At 42.1% G+C, this 25,286-nt stretch overlaps 1 protein-coding gene across 1 annotated transcript in view; it reads left to right on the forward strand.

Annotated features, from left to right (window-relative positions):
• Positions 1-17,852, forward strand: part of MYOM2 (myomesin 2) — an 81,973-nt gene extending 64,121 nt beyond the window's left edge. Inside the window, exons 25-36 of the mRNA XM_081906699.1 lie at positions 183-327; positions 628-687; positions 2,537-2,604; positions 5,466-5,579; positions 6,408-6,495; positions 7,315-7,353; positions 8,381-8,486; positions 11,708-11,871; positions 12,186-12,222; positions 12,759-12,781; positions 14,964-15,019; positions 16,886-17,852. Of these exons, the coding sequence (XP_081762825.1) occupies positions 183-327; positions 628-687; positions 2,537-2,604; positions 5,466-5,579; positions 6,408-6,495; positions 7,315-7,353; positions 8,381-8,486; positions 11,708-11,871; positions 12,186-12,222; positions 12,759-12,781; positions 14,964-15,019; positions 16,886-17,194 (1,209 nt within the window). The 3' untranslated portion in view covers positions 17,195-17,852. The remainder of the gene's footprint in view (positions 1-182; positions 328-627; positions 688-2,536; positions 2,605-5,465; positions 5,580-6,407; positions 6,496-7,314; positions 7,354-8,380; positions 8,487-11,707; positions 11,872-12,185; positions 12,223-12,758; positions 12,782-14,963; positions 15,020-16,885) is intronic.
• Positions 17,853-25,286: the final 7,434 nt, after the last annotated feature.

A 25,286-nucleotide genomic window follows, 5' to 3' on the forward strand; every position in this document is an offset into this window, starting at 1 on the left:
GCTGGCTCCACCCTGACCCTTCCCGGCCCCTGGAACACCTTTCCACTTCCCAAACATTTGGCAGCAGGCCCATTTTGCAGGGAGAACCGGGCAGAGCAGCCCTGTTGCCTCACCCACCTCTCCCCTTCCAGCCCAGCCTCATAATCCCCATAGATAATCTCTTTGACCTACCTTGTTTTCAGACGCATAAGATCAAATGTGACCATTCGACTGGTATCATTGAGATGCTTATGGACCGCTTCACTATTGAAAATGAAGGAACCTACACAGTGCAGATTCACGATGGGAAAGCCAAGAACCAATCTTCATTAGTTCTTATTGGCGATGGTATGTTCCCCGACCGATTTGCCTTCGCTTACAGCAGCCTTCCCAAACCTGGTGCTCGCCAGAGATTTTGGGCTACAATTCCCATCACCCCCAATCACTGCCCATGCTGGCTGAGGCTGATGGGAGCTGGTGTCCAACAATATCTGAGTGGTTAGAGTTTCTCCATCTGTGATCTAATCCAACCACTCACCAGATTGGGGAAGGCTGGGTTACAATGGGATTTAAGCATTTCTGAATACCCTAGCAAGTAAGCAACTCACTCTGTTTTCTCTCACCCATTTTTTATTTTTATTTCTTTAGCGTTCAAGGATGTATTGGCTGAAGCCGAGTTCCAGAGGAGGGAGTTCCTGAGGAAACAAGGTAAGGTGGGAACAATTAGGCAAGCTTTGTTTTTCTTGTGTGATGGAAGGGAACATTCCCTGAGAACAATGTTCTCACTTAATTCTCGCTGACATCACTGGATGCCAAAAATGCTAATAAAGTACTTTGTGCAGCTGTAATTTTGTTTCCATGCAGACTGTTATCACGCACAACGTCACCATGCCCTGCTTCCAAGATAGTTGGAATGTACTCCCCCCCTCTGTAAAAACCTAAAGATTAGCTTGCAATATATAATCAAGGTGCAATAGGTTTGGAATTTTCTTTCCAAAGCAATTTTCTACTGTTCTCTTTAGGGTAATAGTGTCAAGGAACCAGGGTGTTTGGGGTGCTGCTAAGACAAGTTTCTTTAGCCCAAAGGAGATCCAACAGGAGAGGTTTCTCCATTGCTTCTGCCTGATAGATGAGAAAGGGAAGAAGATGACTGCTGCAGCGAATGGGAGGGAGCAGAGCTGACCCAGGCATTAGACAGGGTGAGGCCACTGCCTCAAGTGGAAGAAGTCACCCACATGGCACCCCCACAGAAACCTTGCTGCCCCATTGCCTCTTCCAGCAACAGAGAAGCGCCACCACCACTGATGCCGGCTTGGGACAAGATCATGTCAGTTTTGGGTGAGATCTCACCTGAAATTGGCACTGATGATGATGATGGTTCTCCGCCAGTGGTGGAAGTGGCAGAGCACATGGCAGGGGTGGAGTGGGCGGCGGCAGCAGCAGTGGGTGGCAGGGCAGAGCAGCACTTCCCATTTCTCCTCATGGGGCAAAACATAGCATGTTGCCCATGGAAGGGAAGAATGGTGCCAGGATGAAATTCAGAGCAGGCTTGGGTCCAGTTCTGTGTGTGTGTGTGTATAAACATTTCCAAAAATGACAAAAATAAATAAATACAGTGGTACCTTGGCTTACAGATGCTTCAGGTTACAGACGCCACTAAGCCAGAAATAGTACTTTGGGTTAAGAACTTTGCTTCAGGATGAGAACAGAAATTGTGTGGCGGCGGCGTGGCAGCAGCGGGAGGCCCCATTAGCTAAAGTGGTATCTCAGGTTAAGAATGGACCCTCAGAACTCTTAACCCGAGGTACCACTGTACAGAAAAAAAGTCATAACCAGATTAAACCATAATGTTTTTTGGTTGACTTCCTTCCACTCCCCCTCTTGGTTCCATTATAATATACTTATGTCTGTCCTTAAGGCATATGCACATGCATTTGTTGAACTCCTGCTTCAGCCCTCTTTACCTCACTTGTAGCTACTATCAGACATAGGCATACATTAGTTTTCGTAAACCTTGATTGCTCAGCACTTAATGATTTTCTGCTGAATGTGCCGGGTGAGTCTGTTGAAAAGCATAGCTTTTGAGGGAATTAGATATGAGCGCTCCAATAATGAGGTTTGCTGACGTTGCCTATTGGTGCTGCAACGATCAAGTGGCAAACACTCAAAACGTGGACGCCATCCTAACTACTTATGCAAACCATAAATTGATATTTCAGAGCCTTGTTCCTGCTTTGCATGCATTATATGTTGGTAAACACATTTGCCAACTTGTATATGAGCAGCACAGAGCCATTGCAAATCCCACAATCGTGCTCATAAGTGCACCAGGGGAACTTAGCTGTACTCACAGATCCTCCCTGGACTTGAGCATCTCTCTCACCTTACATGACTATCTATGTATTGGTGCACTGACCAAAAGCGTAAAGGTCTCTCAGGGACAACTGCTTGTCATGTGATTTAGTTCCTGTTCTGTGTTTCTCTCCAAGTTTGTTCCTTCTCTAAAACAATAGAAGCAACAGTATATGATATGTTTATCTTTTCCTTTTTTTTTAAGGTCCTCATTTTCTGGAGTTTTTGTATTGGGAAATTTCAGAAGAATGCGAAGTGCTGCTGCTCTGTAAGGTGAGCCATCATATTTTGTTACCTTTTAATAAAATGGCACCCTTCCTCATGGGGTATAACTGCACGCATTTGCAGTACAAAAGCTTAGGGCATGTAAATAGAGTACTTTGTGCATATGAAGAGATAGAAGGCTCTGACCATGAAGCCAATGAGTGCTAATATAGCCACTGATGGCAACAGTGCCTCAGTGTCTTGGGGTTGCAAGGATGCAGAATCGGGATGTGTTCAAGGTGGTACAGTTCAGCCGAAGGCCAGGCAGAAAGAGAAATATATTTGTTTCCATTCTCTTACTACCTACAGTCAGCGCAAATCTCTCATAGATCAATTTAAACCGAGGCCAACAAATTCAAGCAACAACTTTGAATCATGGGGATTTTCTGGAGTCAGTGTGCTGGGGTGGGGTGGGGGAAGGAGGGTGTACCCAAAATGAAGTGAAGCTGAGTTCCTCATTGACAACCAAGCCATTCACCACCGGCTTTTGATCATTTGTGGCACAAAGCTTAGGTACATTCTCTGTGTCTTGTGTAGAACAATGAGTGACATATAATGCCCGTGGCTCAACTTTTTCCAGTACCCCATTCCCCAGCTATTGCTTTTGTCTCCTTACCCCTGAGTTAAACTCAGAAACATGGTGTCTCACCAAGTGGTGAGAAGTGGAAGGGGCATTGTGCTTACTTAGGTTCAGTTTCTTTGGAACTGAAGACTTTTGGTGTTTTGTAGTATTTGTGTTTAGTTACAAGTCTTCAGGTTGCACATAGGTCGAGGCACAGTGGAGGCACACTCAAAACAGCCAACCGCACTCAGATTTCTAGAGAAAGAGTCAGCACTCTCAAATGTTGCTAGTTTACAGAGCCGAAACTCAGCTTTCAGTTTTTCTCTTTGGATGTTGTTTCTTCTCTGGTTCAAACTGCAATCTATTGTTTATTATTACACACAGACACCTAGGTTACACCATCTCTTGTTGCATGATGGGAGGCCTGCTTTTGTCCTGTTGAGAAGAAGCCTAACAATTAGTTCTCAGGGAAACACATCACTGACAGTTGCCTTAATGAAAAAACGCATCTGCCATGGGACTAGCAAATAACTTTTGCACTCATTCCAGCCCCATTAACCCTCTCCTGTCCAACCCAAACCTAGAATGGTGGTATAACTCTGAAATAGGATCCATTCATTCATCAGAACGGCCATTTAGTGACTGACAGGAGAGGGCCTCTGTACCAAACCATGTTAAGGAACCAACATCTTTATAAATCTTACAGTGCCTGATATACAAAAATCCTGAGTGCTACTGTGATTTCTGACTTCTCTTCTTTCACTAGTACAACTCCATGCCCTGCTACAAATTGCTTTGGGATATTCGCTCAATTTCAAAAGTAGTTTATATTTCACTGTTTGCTGTTTTTGGGCTCCATGTGGAGAGTAGTTTGCCTCTGTGTGCATTTCTTCCAGAGACTCCACAGGCACATTGCTAAAATCATTATGGGCCAGGAAACCTAATTTTGCCATATCTGCTTTTAGTTTTGGTATTGCTGTGATCCTTGTTAGACGAATGTGACAAAAACTACAGCTACAGAAGCAACAGTGGCTCCATGATGGACAGACCTGTTCAGCAGCACAGAACAGTGTCTCTGGAAAGTAATCATCTTCTGTTCTTTTTTTTTTAATATATAAAAAACACCTCTTTCTAAAATTGCTTCTTTCAAGTTACCATTTAAACTCGCTCATCCAGCAATATTTCATGTCAGCCAATACACAGCTATATTCCAAGCATAAAACAACACACTGTTTCTCTCCTGCCATTCTGCTGAGCTGAATTTCCACTAGCACTTCAAAAGGTCTGCCTTCAGGAAGCTTCCTTGTGCTCCTGCCTCCCGCAGGGCACTCCATGCTGTAGAAGAAGACCTTCAACCCAGCTCCAGCACAGTCACTGGTCGCCAAGAGCGAAACGTTTGGCAGAATTGCAACATTGGTTTCTTTATGAGTCCAGATGAACCAATTTGGGTAGCAGCTCCCACAGGCCCTTTGGCAACAGATCCAAGAAAGTGTTGCATACTTATTTCTGATGGATCCTGGTTTCCTTCAGAAAACACAGAAAGTTGCAGGCCAGAAGATATCTGAAAAAAGCAGGAGACCTGAAGCTCAGCAGTTAAGCACATGCTTTCTGCATGCAAAAGGTCCCAGGGCCAATTCCTGGCATCTCCAGGCAGGTAGGGTTGGGGAAAACTCTTGTCTGAAACTCTGGAGAACCAGTGTGCAGTCAGATAGACCATTGGCTCAGTGCAAGTAGCACCCTGTGATCTCTGACCTACCATGTGGGTAGCTGTTTTCCCCAACTGCTATCATGTGAAAAGGCATTCAATCCCATTGGTTTCAAAATACATTGTTTCCAAATACTAGTCTCAAGTCCAAATCACAGTCCAAATCATAGTCTTAAGTCACTCCAAATGCTTTGCTACTTTTTCTGATTGGTTCCAGTAGAAACTATGTGCCACGTTATGAGATGCGTCTATAATTACTGGAATGTTTATGCGGATCTTCTCTTGAGGCAGCTAGCAATATTTTAAAGCAATATGAAGATCAAAATCCAGTGAATAACGAGAACAGAATGGAAGTTGTTAAGTACGCACCCCTGATTAATCAAATTGCATTCCAAAACAGGGGGCTACCACGGATGAAGCCTTTCTCCATTTTGCACCTCTAAATGTGGGCAGGGCCTTCAAAGAAGGTCTTAATGCTAGGGTAGACTAATATGAGGGCAGGTGGACCTTCAAAAATGTTGTGACTGGTGAGCCAAACAAACCATCAAGGCACAGCTTGTTAGCAGCATATTATACTTCCTTGATTTTGTTGTCCTTGTTCAGGTGGCAAATACGAAGAAAGAGACCTTTTTCAAGTGGTATAAAGATGGTGCTGGATTTGATGTTGAAGAGGTGCCTGACCTGCAGAAAGAGGTTGTCTGTTTGACTATTCCAAAGGTATGGTGCAATGATTTCTGGGTGACGCATTAAATAGATTCCTCCTTCCTAAGTTCAAGATTATTGAGGTTTGTACTTGCTGGCTGCTCCAACAAGGGGAACTCCCATTCTTGTGTGTGCTTTTTATTTGTGTTTCCTGCTAGCGAGGGAAATTTAGTTTTGTGCAGGTTATTATTATTCAAATACTCTCTTTCACTGAAATCAATGGACTTGAAGAATGTTTTGTTTGACTACATCATGCCCCATATTTAATCAGAGGTAATGCTGCAATTCCATGTATCTAGGAGTAAAGCCCACTGGACACAGAGGGACTTACTTCAGAGTAACATGCAAAGGATTTTGCTGCACATCTCATTGATTTCCATGAGATTTACTCCCAAGTAGCTGTGCCTGTGGTGCGGTCTCTGTTGCATATTTTCAAGGTAGTCACCACTGCCTAAATGTATTTGGTTTTGACTGTATCTCACATAGATATAAACCAAAAGTGAGAAGGCAGTCTTTAATCACCTATATGGTAGTATGTTAAACCAACTTGCTTCATCTCTTTCTGTCAAAATGAATACTTCCTTTAACCTTACATTGGTTTGTACTGGACTGAAAATGATGTTAAGCTTGGTAGGCAGCTTAATTAATTAAGCAGTACATGCAAAAGTATTAATGCGATAATTATCTCATTAACGATGCTCTCACTGCATCTGCCTCTCATGTCATTTCTGTTCAGACAAAGTTCAAAGTAGATTTCCTTTCTGATATAGAAAATGCAGCAAGTATTTAAGTGACTTTCATTAATATAAGTCACACAATCCCTGTGTCGTATTTTATTTCTAGCTGTCTAAAAAGGACCAGGGTGAATATAAGGCAACACTGTCAGATGACCGAGGTCAAGATATGTCTGCTATTGATGTATCAGGACAAGGTAAAGCTCTATTTTCCCCTGCATTGGTCATGCATGGTTATTTGTTATTCCAAACCATGGGGAATAAAGGAAATAACTACATCACCTCTGGGATGGAAGCTCCTCTGGCATGGAAGTTGTGAGAAGTTCTGAAACATTTATAACTGCATGTTTTCTGCTCCTTCTAAAGTCATGCAGGTCATCCACCTCATCCCATACAGCTCAAGCCTCACAAACCTCTGATTGCTGCTGTATGATTCTTGGAGTAACTCATTCCCTCAGATTTATTTATTTTTTACTGCCAAATACATGCACATATTGTCCTTTAATTAATGCCAGTTCCTCCCTCAGGAAAACACTCACAAAATAGCCGCATGAGATGGCTGTTTGAGCTGTTTACATTAGCCTACTTTAGGTGCCATCAAACATCTGGCAACAACTGCATGAGGGTGGAGTTTTGGGCTGTGCATGTTTGACCTGCACTCCATTGCTGACCCCTCCTGAAGGCTCTTTCTGGACAGCCTGCCAAATACACAGAGGTTGTCCCCATCAGCTGCAAAACTGGTTGCAAGACTCCAGCTCATGAAGACAACTGAGGGATATTTGGCAGGTTGGCCCACTGAACTGGTCTAATTTGGACTTAGCCAAAGCTATGTGTGCAGCGATATGGAGACCAAGATTGTTAAATGCAAGAACATGAAGTCAAAATAACCAAGCACAAGCCCTTCTGAAATAATTATCACAGTATCATTGTTTATCTGTGTAAAGCTTTCTCATGTGAATACTACATATCTGTATTTCCCATGCTAACAATCCGTTGTTTCCCCCTTCTCTCCTCAGTATATGAAGATATGATCCTGGGATTGAGTCGAATCAGTGGTGAGTAAATGTTATTTCCACTTCATTTCAAAAATATATTAACATTTTCAGAAACTGAGATAACCTGTTGTCACTGAAAACAGGAAATCTCAAAAGAGCCTTATTCCCTTCTATGGTGTAGTTAACATTCTGAATAGGTTTATGACTTTAATAGACATTATTAAACAGGAAGGCATTTTTTTTTTACCACATGCTTGTTTTTGTGTCATTTATCGAAGAGGCTTTGGGCAATGCAGTTTGTTAGCTTTGTGATAAGAAGTTACTCTTCTATAAGTGTGTTTATGGTCACAGTATGATCCAACTCAGAAGAATTTTTTTTAAAAATCATCATTAAAATCTAAATAACATTGAATTCTGTAATATATTTAATATATTAATATAAATATTGCACTTTGGGCTGAAATATTACAGCGTATGGAAAATTATGGTTTACAGAGTAAGCATCAGAAACTTAGTGAATGTTGATATTTATTGGTAAATTCTAAGAATGATGAAAATGTTTGAGTTCAGAGACTTGGTTTTGACACTTCACCATGCTTAATCATGTTAATTTTGGAAATGTGGGTAATATTTGGTCATTTACTGATGGCACTGACCTGACTTTGAGATTTATTGGTAGGTCATAATTTCTGGTATTTCATTCTGGCCTTTTAAGACTTTTCAGTAAATGTCAACAATCTCCAGATTTCTGGCATTTCATACAATGAAACAACATACATAGATGACATCATAGTAATAGCAATTTTAATTTATTGTGAGTATGGTTTTTTAATGTCTAATTAAACATGTGAGAATTTAAAAAAACCAACCAATTCTCTTCTTAAGCATCATTATATTAATCTTGCTTCATGGCAGCCCTTTAAGAGGAGTGGTCCTGGAGATCTGTTGATTCACTATATATTTACTGAAAGTCTGTAGGTAGAATGAATTATCTTAAGAATGTCTGGTTGTTGGAGTTTTTTCTTAGATCATGATTTGAGATTCTAAAACCCAACCACTGGATCTGAATAATGTTTTATCCCTGTAGGTAAATCTGCTTCTGAACTGAAGATCCACTGTACTCCAGAAGGCATAAGACTACAGTGTGTCTTGAAGTACTACACAGAGGAAATGAAAGCAAGTTGGCTTCACAAGTAAGTAACAGCCAAGCCTTGAATACAGATGTACCTTGGAAGTGGAACGGAATCCATTCTGGAAGTCCGTTCAACTTCCGAAAAGTTCAGAAACCAAGGGATGGCTTCCAATTGGTTTCCAATTGCATAGGTGTGCTGGAAACAATAGCGGAAGCTGCGCCGGACATTCAGCTTCCAAAACAAGTTCAAAAACCGGAATACTCACTTCCGGTTTCCAATCGTTCGGGAGCCGGAATGTTTTACTCCCAAGGCATTTGAGAGCTGAGGTATGACTGTACTGGGTGATTTTTGCCTGGTATTCAGAGACTAAACAAATTAACATTTTGATATTGATACTAATATTGGGGGTGGGGCGGAGAGATGCAAATCTTCAATGTTCCTTCTTTTTTTAAAAAAAGTAGAAAAATGAAAAATTCAGGCGACAACTTTTTCATAAGAAATGAGCCAATTTTTGGTTTCCATGCTGTCATCAGCACAGCTGGCAGCATTGCATGCAAATCCCCAGCCCGCCCTGAATCATCCCAACACTTTGCATCGCAGGGAGCATAAAACAAATCGTAAAGCCAGCATGCAATCATCCACTCATTGCACTGCAGGGAATCTGAATTCCCATCTAGAGACTTGCTTGGTCGAGTGAGCTGAATCTAGGATAGCAAAGCAAAAGCTAAGTAATGATATTTCAATCTTTTCATATTAGGCCTTTGTCATCATTAGGCCAAATCATTTCTGTTTGGACTTGGGGTTTTTTAGCTGATCGATGAGAATCTAAATTGGAGGTATCAATATTTTAGCCACTGAGGTTTAGTCATTTTCTGGATGGAAATAGCTGGATTAAAAAATAATAATCTGAGCACTGGATGCATCATTTCAAAGCCAAGATTAGATTTTCACTACTCCTGTGAGCCAATGATTGTTTCCAAACCAATATGTCTATGCTCACCCTGAATTGTTAGTTTCTATTCCTTTGGTCGTGGGACACAGGTGGCACTGTGGGTTAAAGCCTCAGCACCTAGGACTTGCCGATCGAAAGGTCGTGGTTTGAATCCCCGCGGCGGGGTGCGCTCCCGCTGCTCGGTCCCAGCGCCTGCCAACCTAGCAGTTCGAAAGCACCTCCGGGTGCAAGTAGATAAATAGGGACCGCTTACAAGCGGGAAGGTAAACGGCGTTTCCGTGTGCAGCTCTGGCTCGCCAGAGCAGCGATGTCACGCTGGCCATGTGACCCGGAAGTGTCTCCGGACAGCGCTGTCCCCTGGCCTCTTGAGTGAGATGGGCGCACAACCCCAGAGTCTGTCAAGACTGGCCCGTACGGGCAGGGGTACCTTTACCTTTACCTTATTCCTTTGGTCAGTATCACCAACAGCTCTAAAGAACCAAAAGGCTGCAGCACATATAAGTCATTTGCTGAGTATCTGACCTTATCCATTTTTTTTTTTGAAACTGCTTATGATTAAAAAGGGAAAAAAAGCTGTAAAAATTGCTTATAAGATAAACTAGTGAGATAAAACCAAACAACAAGAGGGCTAAATAAGATAGCATAGCAACAACAAAAGCAGTCTGATTGCCTTTTCAAATCTGAAGTGATAAGACAACATGTGTTGAAATATAATGCTTGAGCAAATAAATCAACACTTACCTGGTTGTATAGGTGGGGTTTGGGGGAACTCTACAAATAAGGTGCCACCACAGAAAATACACAATTGAATTTGAACCTGCAGTATGAGAGCAGAGCCCTGCAGTTGCTACCTGCCTAACCTCAACAGGTGAGGAAATTTGGAAAATGGTCTCACTAATGCTCTTAAGCTTATAGGGGAGCAAATATCTCCCCACCTTCCTAATGATGGAGCAAAATATCCAGAACTTGATATTCCTATTTACAGGCTAAAATCACGATCCCAGGAAACCTAATCATGCGTAGTAGAGGTTGCACACAAACAGCCAAGTGTTTTCCTTTACCTTTCCCCTATCCCTCACTCAGTAGTATCATCCATTGCTTGGTCCTAGAATGTCAAGCATATAAAATACAGTTTGAAGGACTGCACATTTAAAAATCAAAATGGAGCAGCGACCCAGATAAATAATGAAATTTTACCACTGGCACAGCCTTGAACATCTCAGGTTGAAGTTTAGAATTTTATTCAGGTTGTACACTTCTAGCAACATCAGTTGTGCTTTTTTCCATGCTGCCCTGTTGTGCCTGAAAGCCCATCTTTCAAACATGAACATAGGACTGACATACACTGAGTCGTGACCCTCTAGGTTGTTCTTGTCTTTGCACTCATGGCCGGTGGCTCTCCAGGATTTAAAAAGTGGAGTCTTTCTCAGCCTGACCTGAGATTGATTGAACCTGGTACCTTTTGCCCACAAAGCCAAAAGTGAGCTGCACCAATGAGCTGTTCACAAACCTTTGGCTGATCTAATCTGCTTTTGCTTGTCTTTCTCCTTGTCTTTCCCCTTCCCCTTGCTAGCATTCCTCCCCACCCTGTCTCTTTGCATATGTCTCTTATTTCACTCTGAAAATGCAATGCACATCTTGAAAGCACTATAAATGATAAATAGCAGAAGTAATAGAACCCTCTCTGGGTGACAGATGTTCTTCCTTAAAAAAAAAATCCTTCAAGCTTCATGTAGATTATTAAATTGAAATATGAATAGACTAAAAATAAGTATAAAATAAATTCAAAATGAAATAGGAGAGAGTCATAGGCTTTGAAGAAAACAAACCAAACAAAGGTGGAGGCTAGATCATCCAAAAATGAATCTCCCAGATGTGATGAAATTAACCCCAGAATTGTCCTCTGGCTTGTAGACCCAGAGCATTTTATGTCAAAGAAACTGATAGTGCTTAGGTTAGCCTGTAAATCCCGTCTTGCATTTCTTGAAGCTGGCGCTGATTATGAATCCATTGAATGAGAAAACAAGTTTCTATCCCACTAAACCTTGGTCAACAAGCTTACAAGTACTGTATGCTTACTTTTATAATCTTCAGTCTGATGGCTAAATCAAGGCATACCCAATCCATGGCCAGCAAAAAATTGTATTGCTTCTCCCCTTTTGAACATTTGTTATTGATCCCTCCGTACACCATGTTTCAGCCTGCTTCTGAAAATTCTCCTGGCCTCAAAAGCTTTGTCACAGAGCAAGAAGAACTGTTGCTCAAGAAACAGAAGCCTAAAGTCCACCTGTGTGTGTATTTTGAAGACTCCCTGTGTTCATTTCCCCAGGGAATCTAAGATTTCTTCTAGTGAAAAGATGAGGATTGGAGGCAGTGATGAAGTTGCCTGGATGCAGATATGTGAGCCCACAGAAAAGGATAAAGGGAAGTACACCTTTGAGCTGTCTGATGGCAAGGAGTCCTATAAGCGGAGTATTGATTTATCTGGACAAGGTAGGCATCTTTAAGCATGCAACTGGATTCATCGCACTGTAATTTGGGGCCATTTTGCAGTTGGGGAATTAACGTTCATTGTTTATTATTGGGTATTTATTTTGTGCTAACAGTTTTCAAGGCACACTACCAACTTCGTTCATGCTATGCCTCTTCTCATCAGGGCTGCCTTTGATCTCTCTTCTTAGATTTCATTTGATGTTTCTCTACCACTTTTATAAGTTGAGAACAGAACAGAAACACAAGTAGGCATCAAAGGATTTGTGCCGATTCAAAAGGCAAACTTTATAATACTCAAAAATGTTTCTTTGCAGCGTTTGACGATGCTTATGCAGAATTCCAGAGACTCAAGTAAGCTTTATACCTTTTTCCTTTAAACTCATGACAATTACTTTGTCTTGGCTACCAGTGTCATTCTAACATAATAGGGTATAAGATGTTTCTTACACCCTATTTCTATGGAGAGCCCATGTGACATAATGATTAGAGTGTTGGACTCAATTATCAAGGAGACCAGGGCTCAAAACTCCACTCAGTCATGAAGATCACTGGGTGACTTTGGACCAGTCACCATTTCTCAGCTTAACCTACTTAGAATCATAGAATTGTAGTCCAACCCCCTACCATGCAGATACTTCAACTACAGCATCCACAGGAGATATCCATCCAAACTCTGCTAACAAATCTCCAAGGAAGGAGAGTCCACCACCTCCTGAGAGAGTCCATACCAATTCACAGGGTTTTGTGGGGATAAAAGGGAGACCAGGGAAAGCCATGTACAGCACCTTGATCTCTTCCAAAAGTGGGAGAGTAATGTTTGTGTATATATACATATACATGATTGTGATATTAATTATTCTGTTTTCTGTTTTCTTTCCCCACTTTAGGGCAGCTGCTTTTGCTGAGAAGAGTAAGTACATTCTGTACAGAGGAAGCATGTTATTTATTATCATCATAAAAGAGCAGGATCTAGCAGGCTAGTGAATGCTGGGTAGACCTTGTTCCTTTTATTTACCTTTACAAAGCTCAACAAAAGTGAAGGAATAAGGCAGGCTTCCTCAACCTCAGCCCTCCAGATGTTTTTAGCCTGCAACTTCCATGATTCCTAGCTAGCAGGACCAGTGGTCAGGGATGATGGGAATTGTAGTCTCAAAACATCTGGAGGGCCAAGGTTGAGGAAGCCTGGAATAAGGTATACATAATGGTGCTTTCCATCAGTTCATTTTAAGAGGAAGGTGCACTTTCAAACCAAATAGATAGTTGCCGTTTTAGAGAAGATGTGGAAAACTTGTAACCCACCAGCCTTAGCACAGTCCACAATACATGCCCGATGGACCCCCCAAGACTTGCTAAACCATCTGCTTTTGCTATCTGTTGGGGGAGGGGAGGGTTGTCAAGCAGGTCTGTCTTAGCTGGAGAACCTGTGTTTGTCTATTCTTGGAAAGCGAGTTGGCAGGTGGGAATAGAAAAGTGGGAGAGAATGGGTGTCCAGCCTAAACCTCTCAACTTAAGAAACTATTGTTAGTTAGGTTTCAGAGCTGACAGTGAGAACAGACTATGGGTGAGTATATGCAATGCAGACTGGAAACCAAGGATGACAGATTTCATGTTGATGATGGCAAGAAATCTGAGTGATAGATAGTATACATAAGGGCTGCTCGTTATTCACCAGCATGGATAATCAGTCAGGTACTCTGACCTTAAGCATGCTTATTTATTACTTGCCTGTAATATACTTTCACTTTTAGCCTAAAATCATAGCTTCCAGGGAGGTGTCTTATTTCAACATATTTCACTATGATTTCTGTACCATTATGATGACAGACGCTAGTCATTTCCCATTTCCCAGGACAATCATTTTACCTGAAATGGTCAGCTACTGTTTTTCTCGGTTGTATATGCAGAGCCTGCCAAATCCGTAGATGCAAACGAGGCAATCTCCTGGGGTGATAACATTTCGGGGTGTCTGCTTCAGTTATTTAAATGCCCTGCAGAAAGAGCAACTGCCTGCCTTTTTAGATTCATCCACCTTTTCAGCCCCTGCTTACAGGTGAAATGGGGACTCTAATTTATGTCAGGGATAATGCCGATGAATGCGGAGTCCAGCTAAACTGTGCAGTTACAATAACAGGATAGGTAAAAATTAAAATGAAGTGTAAAACTGAAACTGAAAATAGGAAAATAATATCCTGGTCAACTCTTAATAATTTTATGTATTATTATTATGCTGCTCAGTATAAGATAAAACAGGTTGTGTGGGCATGCTTTTAAATTCATCTTGACCTACCAAAAAAAAAAAAAAAAGGAAATTCTTTAGGCCAGCTCTGTATATATTAGCAGAGACCCACCTGGTGCTGTTGAGCCAGAAGAAACTGGATGTTTCCATTTTCAAAGTGTCCAGATGTATTGAAATTTGGACTGAGCATTACTTGGAGAAAACTGGAGATACTGATTATGGGAGCATAGGAAGCTGTCTTATGCAGAGTCAGTCCAATGAACCGTCTCTCTCAGTATTGTTGACACTGAAATGCAGCAGGAGCTGTCCAGCACTTCAGGAAGGAGTCTCACCCAGCCCTACCTAGATATGCTGGGAATCATGCACTACTTAATGTTTCAACAAAAATTAATTCAAGTTGCTGTAAGCTGTCCAGAGACATTTGTTACTGGGTAATGTATTAATGTTAGTTTAAAAGTAAGTGCATGACGCTATCACAATAAACCCCTTTGCATTGCAATGGGCTAAGAGCTTAGCTGTTCCTTATCTCCATTTTTAAAATAGTCTCCCAGTCTTTGTTTTTTAAGAGTTTGGAGCGCCTAAGAGTTTCTACATTGAAAACCTCTGAGGGAGCAATAAATAAATTGAGGATGAAGACAATACAGAATGGGCTGTACCCTTTAACAATCTTCAGTATCCTACTTGCCGGCTAATGTTGCCTGCAGACATTTGATATTTGCATATTCCTTTAAAATCCGGAAATAGCTGCTGGTACTGTTTTAGCATTTGTCTCACCTTGATCATCCTATAGGCGCCTACTCTCCAATTGGCAAAATGCATGGATGATTATATAATTTGATTGCTTTTTTCTTCATAGATCGTGGTAAAGTGCTTGGTGGTTTGCCCGATGTGGTGACAATAATGGAAGGCAAGGTAAGGGTAAGCCGTGTGGCTTGGCTGTCATGGTGTGGATACAAAAAAAAAAAAAAAGACTAAGAAAGCCTCGTGAGAGAATACCATTATATTTGTATCTTAAATGCACCTATAAATATGCAGCCCCCTCACTTGATCCCACACAATATTCTGCAAGGGTGCTCTGCTGGAGGCGTTAGAGTGTTGCCCATATTGGCACTGAAGCAGAGCTGCCAGCTCTGTGTTTAAAGAGGAAAATTGATGCAGCCCTTCACCACCTTCAAAGGGGTTGGGTGTGTTTCTAGCAAGGCAAGCAACATTTCAGGATTGCCATGCTTTTTAGGATTGCGCTTCAAGGACCTCAGGTAACCCCCTAGAAATAAATTCACACAGACTCAATTTTTTTGTTTAAGATTAATGGGCAAAATTTAGGCCACAACTTTATTGATTCCACAATGTGAGCGGTATTGGCTTAGTCACTGACAAACTAAAACTGACTCCTGCCCACCCCGCAGGAGGTCTGTAAGGGTAAACCAAACGAGGGAGCTACATCGATGCAAATTGGCTGTAGCTCACCCTGGGGTTCCTGTGGTCCTGGCATGGCCCTAGCCCCTCAAGCGGACTTCGGACGAGATCCAGAACCTCCAGATTTCTTTAGCAGAATACCCTTTTTTTTAAGGAGGGGCAGGTGATGGCTGCACCTCACCTCACCTCCCCCAACCACAACTAACTCAATGCCTAACTGCCAAACCTTACAAAGTTGTGATGATTGCTGGGAAGTAGGCGAAAACCAAATGGCCAGTGTCAATCTGCCAAGTGGACAAAATTCCTACCAGGCCCTTACCACAAAACAGGCGACCAACCGAAGTCCCAAGCAAGGCCAAAGCACAGAAACCAAAGAGGGTGGGTGGGCTGGTGTTCAGCAGCGCAAAGTTTATAAAAACCTCCCCCTCCCCCAACTTGCAACAGCCTGATTGGGTGCTGGAACTGGGGTGATCGTGGGACCGCCCCAGCAACAACTGGACTATGCCCTGCCTCCAGATGTCATGGAGGCCCCAAGGTCCTGAGTGCAAGCAGGACCCTCCTTGAAGAGGATCCAATTTAGCAATCTGGGTTGTTACCTGTGCAGGGAGGTTCTTTTCTCCAGTGGATGATGGATGGAAGAAGGAGGGAGGCAGTTTTCAGAATTCTTCCATTTGTCTGCACCACCTCTTGCAGTATCGTAACTATCTGGAGCAGGTTTATGTGGTGGGGTTTTGTACAGAGGGGGGTGGGAATCAGTGAGAATCATCTTCACCCTTTTTACATTAAAAGGGGGGGGGGGAAGCAGGCAGTCCCTTTAAGTCCCATCATAATTATGTCTAAGAGGGTTACCTGGGTTATCTCTATAAACTGGAGACTGTAGTGGTAGCATTGGTTCCGTAGTCAGCCTTTGGGTGACTGTCTTCGCAGTTTTAAAATAAATATCAGTCTTTAAAAAATAGCAGCTGTACACAGTTTACAGTTTGTTACTTACAAAATCTTCTGTGAAGTAGGAACAGGGGACAGACAAGATACAATTGGTTGCAACCATTGCTTTTCCCCCCTGGGGCTTCGCAGGGGGTACGCATACCCCAAACATTTTGTGAATCTAAGTTTGGCCTCATTGAGGGGCAGTACTTCAATATGAGTAGGAAAATGAGAGTACCTCTAAACATTTTTTTAAGAAAAAAAGCACTGGTTACAACCCATTGTGTCTTGTGCTGAGCGATAATGCCAGTGTATGCTGGAAAACTGTCACAGTGGCAGAGATTTGTGAGGCTATGAGATCAAGAAATCTAAGTTAGCAAGCCAATGCCAAAGTCTGGATTTCACATTCTTTCCCTGCTCCCTCCCTGTTTGTTTTAGACCCTGAATCTGACCTGCACTGTGTTTGGTAACCCCGACCCTGAGATAGTCTGGTTTAAGAACGACAAGGAACTTGAACTGAACGATCACTATGTAGTCAAACTGGAGCAAGGAAAGTATGCCAGCCTGGTCATCAAGGGGGTGGCATCAGAAGACTCAGGAAAGTACAGTATCAATGTCAAGAACAAGTATGGTGGCGAGATGGTGGATGTCACCGTCAGTGTGTACAAGCATGGCGAAGACCTGCCCGACGTCAAACCTGGCACAGGTGGCAAAACAAGGCTAATAGCGCCGGAAGGAACTCATTAATCTTCCACGCATGATAAGGGCAGCAGGAAGTAGATTTGTAAGGGGTGTGTTTGACAGGCAAAAGAAGCTAGAGAGAAGCTGTAGGTCATCCCCCCCCCAATAGTGTTTCTGCAGTAGATAACTGGCAATGTCCAAGGAAGAGTTAAGCTTTTTGAGGTGGGCATCACAGTCTCGGTTCTCTACCCTTACCATCCCCAGATGCAATTACATCATTATGAATAGAAGCTGTTATGTGGCTGGCAACAAAAAGCCATTGCAGGGGCAGCTTTATATGCAAATTGGTGCTATATCTGTAGGATGGAACTCTGCTTACGGCAATGGGAAGATCAGACTTTTATTAGTTATATATAATTTGGGAACCGAACTTTACTCCTCAATCTGGGCTGTGACCCTCAGTGCTTTTGCAAAACCCCCAACGGAACTGAAATGGGCTGCAGAAATGTAAACACATTGAGGACTGCAGCCTCAGATAAACCAGACAAGCTGAAAAATGACCTTCTGAGTTATTCTTAGTAGTATTGCTGTTTTGTAGTGCAAGCTGATTTTTAGTGGTATTTTACAATCACCGTGGACTCATTTAAACCATAAGTTTCACAGTTGTTGTTTGTTTGTTTCCTCCTCTGCTTTGTGCTAATAATAAAAAAAACTTTAAAAGTCACCTTGTGTTTCTCTCTGCACCAAATTACACTTAACTAGTTCTGTTTACTCTCTTTCACTGTTTAATTATGGCTTATTGCACAATTTCACAGCTGGTAGCATGCAGACAATGGACTTAACAATGAAGAAAACAAATTATGCTTAATCATAGTCACTCCATAGCCACTTTAATTTTACACTTTATGGTGTGGTCAGCAAGCAGTTAGGAACTAGTATCAGGAGACACCTATGCCATTTGGTAGCTTCCTAGGATAATTATATTTCCAGATTGGGTTTGATCCCCACCCCCCACCCCACAAAATGAGGTAAAAACTCTTTTTTATGTATTCATTACCAAAGTAGCTGTGCTGAACACAATACTGGGAATGTTTTACCACTTGCAGGTGTTTATTTCTGTGGGATTGTTCATGTGTTTTGTGGCTGTAACATAAGGGCCTGAAATAGGACTCTTTCATGTGCTACTCTGAAACTATAATAGTTTATATGTGGCCAGGAGAGAATAGCTTTGCAGCTGCTCAGTTCCAAAATTTTATCTGAGTTTGCAGATCCTGTCTAGTTTCGGAAAGACTAGAAGTATATTGGCTCTAACCAGAAGTGCCAACTTGAATAAAATATTGTGGGGGCCCAGGTAAGCTCCACCCCACATAAGTGATCACATGATGCAGTGCACACCCACCATTTGAATTGGAATGCCCATCAACTTGGGGGGGGGGCTGGCTCCCTCAAATATTTTATTGCCCCTAGGCATTGGCTGCTATAGATCTAACCAATATGTTCTTACTTAGTTTTGGATGATTATGTATACCAGTGGTGCCAAAAACAGAACTTGGCAAAGTCTCCTAACATGAACTAACTACATGCACCAGTTCCTTAAGACATGCCTTTCTCCCCTCCCACCTACAAGAAGATTATCTCTGAGTGAAGAAAAACCATTTATTCTCAAGTGATGAGCCACAAGTTTATAAATATGCAAGCCGAGAACCACTACACAACACAAGGTAAATTAAATATTTTGTGTGAGTAACCGCTTACATTTGTTTAGTGATTAGCATCAATATGACCACTTAAGGCAAGGATTTAGCCCTTCAGAAGTTGCTGTTGTACAACTCTGGTGGGGCAAATTTTAGGGGATGACAGTGGATTGGGTGTGATGTAAGAAAGCAATTTGATACAGTATCATGCTCTCAATGGAAGCACTGAAAGTACAGAGGGATACCAAATTCAGGAATGGGCATGAGGGGAAAAATTCTAAGATACCATTCAATTTTGGTGGATTAAAAAACTTGATTGGTCAAACCCAGTTCCAGCTTGAACCAGAGGAATCTGTACAGTACAAATTAAAATGTTACTGGATTCATTCAGCCAGCTAAAGGAACTGATCAACATAGAATACGAAATAGCCAAAATTCAGCATTCTTGTAGGTGTCTTTTATCCTGCACAAGTTGGATTTAGCAGAGACTCCGGTTATTGTATGTTACGGCAGTTTTCCAGACGTATCCTTGGGCACTGCAGACAAGGTTGGACTCATCTTGGTTATGCCTTTAGCTGGCCTGTTTTAGCTAACTAAGCTTCAGCCATATCCTTTCAGGTAGAGGGGAAAGAATTTATGGTGACATTTAATCCTTTGCTGAAGCAGAGAAATTAGTACTTGCTGGAACACTGTTTTCAGGAGGTTGAAGATTTGTAATAAGCACTTATACTTTGTTTTCCACCCAGTATGCTGGGCAGCAGTTTTTGCATTGTTTGGATGTGTGTGGTTTTTTTTGAAAGAAAAGTATGTGGAAGTAGCAAGGACATTAATCATAAGACCTATTCCTTAATGATTTTTCAAAACACTGAACTGCGCAGGGCTTCTCCAATCAGCTGTGGGCTATGTGCACACAGCCACACTTCTTTGCCTTAACTCTTGCACCACAAGCACTTCCGACTCTTCAGAAAAACCAGGCAGGTTGTTTGTTGATCAAGAGCACCTTCTAACACAGGACCTATAAAATGCTCACACCAGGTCAGCTCCTCAGTCTGAAAAACTCATCTCATCAAACAGGCTCACTGGCTTCCTTTGCCTTGTCTCGCTTCACCTTACTTGTCTCATACCTGCCAACATTTCTCCAATGAAAATAGGGATGTCCTATTCTGTAGTAATAATAATATAATTATTTATGCCCCAGCCACTCTGGGTGGCTTCCAACATATATAAAAACATAACAAAACATAAACCATAAAAAACCTTCCCTATACAGGGCTGCCTTCAGTTGTCTTCACATGTCCAGATGGGTGGGGTATAAATTAGAAAAGAAGTATTCATCGTCTTCTTCTTACCTTCCACTGCACTCAAGGGCAGCAGGCTAGCCTTGTGGTGTCCAGAACTCTGTCGTCCAACACCTTTTCAGTGCTCCAGGTTCCCCCTTCCCAGGACCTTCATGCCTCTGGCCCACACGGGTCCCAGTTTGGTCTGTGAGGCCATTTCTCACAAACCATGCTCACCTGGCGTACTTCTGACATCAGAAGTGGGGCAGGTATGTGCTGTAAGTTGCCCAGAGTGGCTGAGGAAACCCAGCCAGATAAGCAGGGTATAAATAATAATAAGATTAATAATAATAAGGACGAGGAGGAAAGTTCGTGACACAGATGCTCTAGAATGTCCATGTGTCTTAGAGAGCGAGAGAGTGTCAGTTTCTCTCTTTGGAAGAAGCTGTTCCTCCCCCTCTACAGCTGGAGAAAGCAGTTTTAATTCAAAGTGCTTCCTCCAAACAAATTGTCAAAGGGACTCCCTGTAACTGCTGATCATTGATTACAGAAATCTCTTTCAAACCTTGTCAGGTGTCGGATGATGCCCACCTGTCAATGTTGGGCCATGGAAGGCTAGGAGAAGTAGGACTTCATCCCACAGGGCAGATCCAGTTCCCCAACTGTTCTCATGGTAGGACCATTGAAGAGAGACTTGGCAGAACTAGCTTGCAGCAGTGATATCCTATGGCCTCAAGTGGCTGCAGGAAAAAGAACAAGGTTGAGGGTGTTTAGCCGGGTCTAGTTTCTAGATATAAATCTCAGATTGCAGTCAAGTTTGGAAGTGCAGTTGTGCCAAAAGAGTGCCTGAACAAGCTAGATCTTTGACACAATTTCCATACATCGTTGAGCTATAATACATGTGCTAAAGTAGAGTAAGAGATGGCGGCATTCTGTTATCGGCTGGGCTTCATCCCATGTGCTGATCAGTGCCTGCTTATCAGAGGCAATGAAGCGACAGTAAATTACAGCAGCTGGAGGTTTCATCCATTTCCCCTCCTCACCCAGGAGCCTATTACACAGAGTTAGCTGCTCCTAATGGAGGCTGTTTCTTATTAGACTGATTTTCTGTCTGACTAGTGAGCTCCGTGTTGGGCAACTTTCCTGTTGCGCTCTTTTAGGCAGTCACAGCATGAAATGGGGCATAGTTGGCTTGTCACAGGAGGCAGATAAGATGTCAGCTAGTTATGCTGATGAGTCTGAGGTAGCCTCTGGCTCTGTTATGTTGGCAGACTGTTGAGAAGCTTCCTTGCCCCCAAGCACCTGCTTCTTTTCTGCCGTCTCTGATTCGCACACTGCTGAGATGCTTAAAATAAGTCCTAAGCCATTCTCCCTTTGAGGACAATATACAGGTGCTGAGACACCCACACCCACACCCACACACACCCACACCCCAAAGGTACAATATGTCTTCTAACTCAAATGTCCATTTACATAAGCCAGGGGATACCAATCTTTTGGGACTAGTGGGCAGATTTGGAAGAACTGCCTCTCCCCATATGAAACAATGGGGTCCCTGTAATCATCATCAGAGGTCCTTCTTCTTGTAGCTCCTTCATGAGAGGTCTGGATGATGGCAACATGTGAATGGGCCTTTTCTGTGATGGCTCCCTATTATTATTATTATTATTATTATTATTATTATTATTATTTACACCCCGCCCACTCTGGATGGCTCCCAGAAACATTAAAACATTAAAAACATCCCTAAACATTTGTGCAATGCTCTCCTCAGGGAGGCTCACTTGGCACATGTGTTACATATCTTTAGGCACCAGGCAAAAACATTCCTCTTCTCCCGGGCCTTTGACTAACTGAGCAATCTATGGCCTTTTAAAGTAAGAGAGAGAGAGAGGGGTGGGGTGGGGTTCTTGTTTTTGTTTGTTATGTATTTTTGTGTTTTAATATTCTAAACCGCCCTGTGATGTTCGGATGAAGGGTGGCATAGAAATTCAAATGATGATGATGATGATGATAAATAAATGAAATAATGTTGAGAAAGTAGCAAGGGTACCTGAAATATACTCGGAGTCAAGAGTGGATTTCATGCTCTTTATTCAGCTCATAGTGGTGAGGAAGAATGGAAGTTCCCCCAGAATGTCTGCTTTATATACATTATTTACACAATGGGCTTCACGTGATTGGCTAATTCTGGGATTCACCTGTAGGCCAATCAGGTTGCGGATTCACTTCCACCTGGAGCTGGATTGGGTGGCTCCTGTGGACCAATCAGACTACTGCATTCTGGACTCTATTGTTCTAGGACCAATCAGACTGCTGCCTTTTGAATCCCATTGTTCTGTAGCACCTCTGCTTGTGGTTAACGCTTAGCTGGAATGAAATATTCAACGCAGCAATAGAGAAATTAAAATATTAATTTATTTGTCAGACAAATAAATGAGAGGCACAGTGGTATATGGTTACCAAGCTCTGGCCTGGCCTCCTGCCATTCTGGCCAGCACTTATATTCCCTTAATCCAGCCCCCTTTGCTCCTCCTGTGGCTGCCTCTGTCCAATCAGCCTGGTTGGAATTCCTATTGGCTGTTTGGTAGAACCAATCACAAAAGATACACCCACAAAAGATACACCCATTTCCTTGCCCTTATAAGGGAGACAAAGAGCTATATATATGACATATAAGTAATAATATATCTTACATGGAATCTTAATTACCAGCTCACCTCTTGCCCTATTGCCTTCTAAAACAAATGTTTAATCTTACATTTTTATGTTCAACAGATGTCAAGGATCTTGAGTTCACATCAACATTGAAAGATTTCCTTCATTTAAGGTTTCTAAACAAATGCCTGACAACTATATATCAAGAGTGCTTGGATGGCGTCTTCTGTCTGGCAGGGGGGCTAGGCTGGTGGCTGACTTAATTTCAGGATAAATACAACTCTTACAACCATATGAAATAAGAATCTAGCATTCCTTAAATCCTTTGCATAATTACATTTAAGCCAATATATTTAAGCTAATATATTTCATACATTATCATAGGTAGCCTCTTAAAAGAATAAAGCTTCTCAAAGTAAAAAGGAAGGAACTCAGTAAAAAACAGCTTTTAAAAGAAGCCTCTTTAGTTTACACTCCTCCTTTCACCCCCCTTTCCAGCCTAAAAATAAAGTAGAAAGAAGCTTCTTCTCCAGCCAAGCCAGTTGCCTTTCCCCAACATTTTATTGCCCTTTTTAACTCTCTCAGTTTGAGAAAGAAACAGCTTTAGAAGATTTCCTAAAAATGTTCTCTTTTTTCTGTCAGCTAAATGTTTTTCCCATTTGCTTCTGGCCTTAGAGAATTCAGCTCAAGGTTTAACGTGAGGCCCATTGGTATCATTTTACTTATTTACCCATTCTTAATAGTGTTTTTTCAGCCTTGGGGCAGCATATGTAATTCTCCCTTTTTATGACTTTGAGAATTGTTTTTTCTACCATAAATCAATGGGGCCCTCTTGTCTTAGGAGAAAACCTCTTGCCAAGGTTTTTTCTGCCTGGCATGAAACATTTTGAAAATCTAAGCCCATTTAATTTAGGAACCTGATCAAGATATAAGCCAATATAAGTCTTGATTAAAAATGCAGTCTATATTCAGATGCCACATTCCCCCCTTTCAAGCTCAAGGACCTTCATCCCAAGTGTCCTTGATAGCTTGACCTTCATCATATTCCTGAGGTAAAGCTCTGTATAGGGCCATGATATGAGGTAGAGTTTCATTTGAAACCATCTTGCTAATTGTACTTCTAAAACATGAAATGATACATGGCATCATACATAAAACCATTACCACTACTGTCAAGAAAAACAAGCAAGACAATAGTATCCCTTTAAGTCCTGTGACATTAGGTAACCAATTGGTGAGCCATCCCATATCCCATCCTTCCCATGTTTGTACTGGGACATGTGCTATATTCTCCATCTTTGTGGCCAACACACGGATTGCCTCACCATTATCTGAAATGTTAAAGCAACAGGCATTCCCTGTCAAGTTCAAGACTCCACATAAGCCTCCCTGCCTGGCAAGTACATAATCCATTCCCATTTTCAGCTGCAAAATGGCGGCTCTACTTTCATCCAACTGTTGTGCAATAAGTCTCAAACTCTGGGCCGTTGCATTGGTTACAAGTTCCACTACTGCTTGCAATCGAATTATTCTATTTAGATTATAAATAGGATCCCGTGCCCCTTGTATGAGCTCACCAGGATTCCAGGAGGCAGGATCATAATAGGCTATAATGCGCTCTGGCGGCCAATCATCAGTACCGCTCCAACTTTGGGTACTTCCTCCTGCTATATGAGAAATATCAGCGTTTCTTCGTGTACGCTTGGCCGAACTAGTGGGCATAATCCACATTGGTGGTAATACCCAACCCAAGAAACAAGTCCCACTCCATTTGGAAGGGAGTTTCTTGTATGCCCATTCTCCACATATCCACCACAACCATCGGGTCTGAGGTTTTTGGTACGTGGAGTGCATAAGGCGAAATATCAAAAGGGGTAGAGAGTTCACAGTGCAGTATGTTAGATTGCCTTTTTCTGTCACAGTTATGTTCCACACCACTTTCCATGCATGAATAAAAGGAGGTGCACAGGGCAAGGTATTCCGAGTTCGATACGTAGTACCGTTTGCCCAGGTTTGACTATTCTTAATATAATCCCAAGTATAGTGGCAATGAGAAGAGCCTATCATGGTAGGATCAGCTGCATCTGATGATTTATGCACACAGATTTCCCCTTGCACAGGTATAACTCGTATTGGTTTAGTTGAGTTCCATCCGGGGAAATTCTGTACTTCTGTTTGGTGTGGCATTTCGCTTACCATACCAATGGCACTTAATGGTATTGGTAATAAGGGCATACCTCCCTCTGAATCATCTGGCCCAAGAGAGCAAACAAGGCAATTAGTCCTATTTGCAACATTGGCTACCATCTCAGCTAAGCCTACCCACATATTGTGGTCATGGCGGAATCCATATTTAGCAAATTTGGTCAGATTCATGGACCCTTCCCCTTCCCAAGGGATCAGGATTAATAATGAAATCATGTTGATGTCTAGCATATGCATTCCTTCCACAAAAGATTACCTTATTGTGATAGCAAATAATTATTAGCCCCAATATAATTCCCCCAATGACAGAAATGGGGAACCACC

Source organism: Podarcis melisellensis (genome assembly GCF_964234715.1).
Source record: "Podarcis melisellensis genome assembly, chromosome: 3".
Taxonomy (NCBI): domain Eukaryota; kingdom Metazoa; phylum Chordata; class Lepidosauria; order Squamata; family Lacertidae; genus Podarcis; species Podarcis melisellensis.